The following is a 6,802-nucleotide window of genomic DNA, read 5'->3' on the forward strand; positions in this document are numbered from 1 at the left end:
TACCATCTGACCATCACTGGTCAGATGTAGGGTAACAAAATGGCACTGTCCTGAGCATCACAGTGCCCTTTTGCATCAGGGTAGGACATGGTGGACAGAGTCCTGTTCATTCAGCTATCACAGCTTCCTGTGATGCCCATGGTTCACAAACAGTCTGTCCCTTCCATGCCTGCTCATGGGAGGAAAGAGCTAATCACTCCCATGTTACCATGCCCTTCAGGCCTCTTTACACTCTGCCTCGTCCCCCGGAGGCTCTGTTACTGTGCAGACAGTACAAACGATGTGCTCTGCCTCTCTCTGCAGGATTCACCTTGAGGACCTCAGCCAAAGTGTCCTGCTCCATATGACTGAGAAGCTTGGCTACAAGAACAGTGATGTCATCAACACTGTGCTCTCAAACAGGGCAAGTCACACGCTTGCCATCTACTTTCTACTTAATAAGAAGCTGGAACGCTACTTGGCAAGCCTTAAGGTAAGTACTGCTGGATGCTGTTTCTTTGGACGAGTTGGTGAGGAACATAAAACAAGCACTACAAGTTTCCTGCTTGCTGACATTTGATCTCAAAGCTTTACCCGATGTTTGATCTTTTTTTTTCTACTTTTGCATCAGAAACCATGAAGGGGAAGTATTCCTTGCAAACTAATAACATTGCTTCAGGTTGCAAAGATAATTGCTGATAGGCTTTGTGTCTCACAGGTCTCTGTTTCCATGGGAGATATCATCCAGCTGGGCAGTTACCCTACTGAAAGCAAACTGTTGCCATGCAGAGAGCCTTACATGCATGTTGTGGCATGCTGTGCCTGTGCGTTGAGATATCAGTAACACCATGTCATTTGATTCAGGAGATCAAGAGGAAGCCTAAGAGCTGTTAAGATTTTATTTAGCTGAAAGTTTTACATGATCTAATCTCGTTTGACCTTCCTGACCCCTGAGTATGGCTTGGGCCTTCCAATTTGACAACAGCTTCTTAGTTTGTTTCTTTCCTCAGGTCTTTTCGCAAGATTGTTTTAATGGTGATGCCACCAATGATATTTAAAATGTAATGGATCAAATTCATCATTCCTGTAAGCTGATGCTCCTCCAGTGAATGCCAGGATTGGATACAGTCCACTGTGCAGTAATTGAATGTTAGTTCTATAATTATCTTACATATTTTATTTTTCTGTGCTTTTCTCTCCACAGAGGGCTGAAGGCCAGGACAATATTTACCACAAGAACCAACTATACCAGATAGAAAAATACAAGGCAAATAGAGATTCCTATGAGGTAAAGCTCATTAAAGCTTGTTAAAATGCTTTGAAAGCAGATTGAATTTGAGCATCCTTGGAGATTGTGATTAAGGTGATGGGTTTGTGAACCTGTGGAAGAAAAAAAAAGGACCTGTGGTCTTGCCTGCATGGGACAAATAATTCCCTCAATTTCTTTTCCAAGGGAGAAATGGCAACCCCCATAGAGTGGAAATGTAGAGGTGACTTTCAGGGTTTTTTAATAAACTAAAAATTTTTAAACTGTTTAGCAAAATAATGCAAATCTACTCAGGGAGCTCTATAGTTTCATTCTAGGGTGCAAGTTGCTGGTGTTACAAGAAGATTGAGAAGTCTTCTTGAGACTCTCCTTGAGCCTTGAGTCTCAAGATGGTGGTGGTGTAAGGCAGAGCACTGAGTGACAGCCAGGGTGACCTGGTGTCCTGGGCCAACCCTGGCTTGGCTGCCAGAAACAATGACACTGCATTAGCACAACAGTCTGTCTAGGTTAGGGTTTTTTGCTTCTTAGCAGAAGTGGTGCAGAATTAGCCTTCTGCATTTGTGAGGGACTTGTCCAGACAAAAGATTTAACCAGGTTACCTTTTGCTCTGTTGGTCTCCAGCCTTTTTGCCTGCAAGTTGAGAAGGTATTTTGTATTAAATCATGGCTGGACTTTTCTTCCCTGGCTGATTCTTTGCCAAGCACTAAAATTACAAGGGTAATATGAGCTGTGCAAATCTTCCCTGCCAACACAAAGAGCAGTATACTTGAGGAGCCTGTGTGTTTCAAAAGCTACTCCTCAGCACCAGATTGATGATCTAATTGCAGGGGCAGATTTGTGTCATGGCTGGTTTTGTTTATTATAAAAACTGCTTACAAGACAAGCTGAACTGCAAGCCAGATGGAAATACCAGGACAAAGTACTTATCATTCTCTCTTTACATAAATCAAAACCCACCTCACTGAAAATGTATCAGCAGTGAGTAGATTCAATGAATGTAATATTTCACAACACTCTATGACAGCTTACTTCAAGCTGCCTGTGTGCCTGTACGTAGCTAAGGGAGAAATGCACGGTCTGATTCGGTGGTGGTCCTGAAATCTCCATGCACCCAGAGGGGAACCAAAGCTTGACTTCCCTAAGGATAGCCGAAAACTAGCAGCAATGCCAGTGTATGACCCAGGTTTAGTTTGTAGGCATGCTTAGGGATAAAAGCTCCCTCAAAGCCTTTCCTGCACTCAGAGTTAGTCCTAGGGTGGCTATTTAGAGGATGAGGGGGTGTCATCGCTTTCATGAAATAGTTACCAGGATGCACTCACAGTGCAGACACTGTAATAATGATAACACAGTATGTTCGCTTTCTGCATGGGTACAGCTGAACATAGAAGTGTTGAAGGCCAGGTTGGATGAGGCTTGGAGCAACCTGATCTAGTGGGAGGTGTCCCTGCCCGGAACTGAGGGGTTGAACTGGGTGATCTTTAAGGTCCCTTCCAACCCAAGCCAGTGATTCTGTGATCTTATTAGCTGTATTTACATGAGGAGATTGTTACCCTTAGTACCAGGACAAGTGAAGCAGCCCACATAGGTGAATACAGACCCTGGGATGCTACTGCCTTGTGTAACTAAGGTAGACATATCTCCTAAAATACCTTCATGTGTGTGGGAACAAAGCCCTGGTAGTGGCTAGCTCATGTGACTGGGATTAGCAGGTGCCACTGGGACTCAGGGCTAAGGGTTTTGTAAGCTCAGATGAGCTGGAGATATCCTTTCCCCTTATCCTTTCCCCCCATTTCCAGAGTGGGAGCTGAGAGGCACTGGTCCCTAGGCAGGCACAGCACAAGAGCAGAGCTGTATGTTGCCATGGGAATAGCAGGGAGAGAGATGGTCAGCTGCAGCTTCAGCAGACCTGAGTTTCTTCCACCTCACTCCAGAGATGTGAAATAAGGACTGGGCCTTAGGCAGAGGCTGCCAGCAGCTAAGAGAGGCAGGGGGCACATTGGCAGTTGTCATGCCCAGCCCCTCTTCTCCATTAGGTTTCCTGATCTGGGGTGGTGAGATCAGGGTGCTGGGAAATCTGTCAGTGCCAAGTAACAGGCTGTTTGCAGGCTGGTTTCACTGTAGTCTCAGTGTGGATGGGCAGTGCAGGGAGGAGGGAAGCAGGCAGCAGTCTGTGTCTCTCTCCATTGCTCTTTTGTGGAAGAGGTCTTGGGATAGGTGGCCATCCCTCCAGGGGAGAGACTGGGAATACCTGCCTCCCACAGGGCAGCTAGTGAGCTCAGACTTGGGGAATCTGCAATTTTTAAGAACTCGTGTCCTTGTCCCATCACCATTTCAGATGCAGCCAAGGTAAATACCCTTTATCTTCCTTTCAAACCCATTGCTGGGACTAAGAGTAGGTTTTAGGGTCAAGGTCAGGACAGGAAATAGCAGAAGATGATGTAATGCTAAACCTATTCAAGTACAACATACAGGTACAAGTCCTGCTTTGTGGGACAGCAGGCCACTACATGGCCCTGCATGCTACAGTGAAGAACAAACTTTTATAACTCCCCTGAATGAAATCTTCCTTCCCTTTTAAATTATAATAGTCTATGGCATGTTGAGAATTTGGGACTTTGGTCATTTCCCCTCTCACAATTTTGATTGATAAGGAGCAATGTTGGTAATACTTAGACTATTTGCAGTGTTAATCCAGTGTAAACTAATTGCTAACACCAGATACGTGAATTTTCTTTGTTGTGGGTGTGATGTGGCTGTGATACTGTGGCTGAGGAAGTAGAACAACAGGACGAAGCTGAAGTCAGAAGCGCTTGGCAGGTGAGGAGCTGCAGCTTGGCTCTTGCACCATTAGGCTAAAAATAGTGCAGCATTGAAACGTCCTGCACTCTGACAGATGATGCAGCAGGCCGACATGCAAATGCTTTCCTTACCTATCCAAAATAGCAGAAGGCCACTAACAATCTTGATTGCCTCCTTTAGGCTTAATGTAGTCACCACTTAGTCTCATCCTCACCAGTATGTTTAAAAGAAGATCCTTGGTAGAGCCCAGTCTCTGCTGAACTTGGCAGCAGAATTTCAGAGCCTTGAGAGGAAAAATAGTGTGGTGGGCTCAGAATTAGCCGTACACCTTCCCCTATTGTGGCAGGGTGTTATTTACACAGCATTATTATTATTATGTTTGTTGTTGTTATTATTATTGTTATTGTTATTATTATTATTGCTACTACTGCTGCTGTTACTGCTGCTGTTATTGCTGTTGTTACTACCTCAGCATTGTCGGGAGTGACTGTGCTTGCTGAGGCCATGCCTGGGCCCGATTCTTTGCTCTGTTGCTTCGAGCACAGCATGGACAGGCAGGAATGAAAGCTTGGTTCCAGAGGTGTTTACAGCCTCTAAAGGCAAGGCAAAGACATCAGATGGACAAAGGTATCATGTGAGCAGAGTGATGCTCTGTTTTGTTTCTGTGGAAGGGTCAACCAGCTTTGGCTAGCTAAAGGGAAAGGAATTAGATAAGGGATGGATGTAGACAAGGCTGAGGGCAAAAAATGTGTGCACAAAGGGAGACTGAGGTGAAGACAACAAGGAGCTCACAGAGGGTCTTTGGTTCTTGCTCTCCTAAGTTGTCTACCTAACCACTTTGGTAATAAGACTGAAAACTTTAGTTTATGATTCACTTGAAGCTCTTCCCTCTGACTCTGTAACTCCTGAAAGGTTAATGAGCCCAGCAGTGCCCAGACACTATCTGTGCAAGGAGCCAGGCTCTGTCTGAGCTGGGAATGCTCATAATGAGTGCAGTCCAGGTATTTGCCTCTTAGGTGTCTGCCTTTGCTTCCGGAGCTGTTTAGTGGCCCGAGATAACCTAAGTTGTCTTCTGCATCTCACATGTTCCTCTATCATGTGTTTGCACATTGCTTTGCATTTGAGGGTTTTCACAGACTCCACACCAACGAACTTGCAAAAGAAAACCAAGAGGGCCAGGCCTTTGGCAGTGCATAATTATCAGACAAAACACAGGCACAGAATTGGAGGAAGCAACTTTACTGCATTTTTTAAAAAGGACTTGTGCTTACAATGGCTATTTAATAAGATACAGTAAAACATGTTGTTTAAATAAGAATTATAACCACAGAAACAACCCCAAACCAATCAAAACAAAAGCCTCTCTTTGAGATGGATATCTCACACCAGACCACACAGCTTTATTCCAGAAGGAAAGGAGATCCTTGAAGCCTCTGAGGGGTAGCAAAACTAAGCTACAAATCTGATGCCTGATTTTTTGAACATGAAATAAGACTTTTGGCTACTTTGGAAATCAGTGGCAGGTAAATAGTGTTATGCAGCTTGCTGAGTCCAGTGATTGAAAGAAGATGCAGTGAATTTTCCCTGTAGGAACAGTGCTTTGAAAATTGGATTCCTCTTTAGAGTCCTACTCCCAGGTTCTGTTTTTCCTCTGTCTTCACTGGAGATCAAACTTATCTTTTAGGATATATGATCTTGCAACCCCACCTTCAGCTGCCTTCCCCTAACTAGGAGTTAGGGCTCAGTGAAGGGGTCATTAATATTCTGCCCCTCCATGTCTTGTGCAGTTGCAGAGATGCTGTAAAAGCAAGGGCTGTATCCCTTCAGATCTGGTTTGGACAGAAGATAAATGACTCAAAGAGTTTAAATTTCTTTAAAGCTTTGCCGGTCACCTTTTCCAATGTCAGAGGAAGTGGAATAAAAGGAAATCAAAGACCTTTTTCAGTGCTTAAATAGGGTCTTTCAGGTATGGAGGAGCCCAAACCTGTATCTGCTTGCTCCAATGAGGACAAATGGCCTCTGAAGAGAAAGCTTTCCTTTTCCTTTAATTTTGCAAACACAACTTTTGCACTGCCTGAATGGCAGAGCAGATGGGAGCCATGAAATCATGTCAAACTGATCAGAGGAAAATGAGACATGGAATATTCTGAGTAGTCAGGATAAGTTCCTTGTTAAATATAGTTCTTCTTTCAGCTCTGGTAAGTGAAGTGCTTGTACATCTGGGGGTCACTGAAACTTCCATTGAGTAAACCAAATTGTTCTTGTTTGTTTTACAACTTAAAGGACAAAAAACTCAAAGAGCAAGAAAAGAAAGGGGAGATTCTTCACTGTCAGCTCCCAAAGAAAACTGAGAAAAGTCCAGTTTCATATAGACAGCCTTCTTCCTGTCTTATCTCACAGATACAGAACACCAAGGCTCTGCTGAAGGACCGAAAAGCCACCAAGGCCGGAGGTCCAGAGAAAGGTCAGTGGGAGAAATGCCAGTGGTGCATCTCTGTGTGCATGTGCATGTGTGGGCACATGTGGTATTAGTGAGCTTGTAATGTGTGTTGTGTGTTTGTGAGTAAATAGTCCTGGGCTTGCACTGGCTGTCAGCTCTGGAGGTGGTGTGTGAAAAAGGACTGGAGAATGTCATCAAACATTGAATGAAACGTCCTGGGGAAACCATGATGATGTTCAGCAGTCATGAATCCTCACTTTTACTTCTCTTTGTGTTTGACAGAATTCCTACAGTGTTTTAAAAAAAAGCTTTCTTTC

The 6,802-nt window shown here is 44.2% G+C and overlaps 1 protein-coding gene across 1 annotated transcript in view; it reads left to right on the forward strand.

Annotated features, from left to right (window-relative positions):
• Window positions 1–303: 303 nt before the first annotated feature.
• LOC103804229 (hormonally up-regulated neu tumor-associated kinase homolog B-like) overlaps window positions 304–6,802 on the forward strand; it is a gene marked incomplete at its 5' end in the record, with an annotated part of 8,888 nt that continues 2,389 nt past the window's right edge. Inside the window, 3 exon segments of the mRNA XM_009076827.1 lie at window positions 304–472; window positions 1,184–1,267; window positions 6,329–6,509. Coding sequence (XP_009075075.1) covers window positions 304–472; window positions 1,184–1,267; window positions 6,329–6,509 — 434 coding nt within the window.

The sequence above is a fragment of the Acanthisitta chloris genome, unplaced genomic scaffold, assembly GCF_000695815.1.
Source record: "Acanthisitta chloris isolate BGI_N310 unplaced genomic scaffold, ASM69581v1 scaffold43316, whole genome shotgun sequence".
NCBI lineage: Eukaryota > Metazoa > Chordata > Aves > Passeriformes > Acanthisittidae > Acanthisitta > Acanthisitta chloris.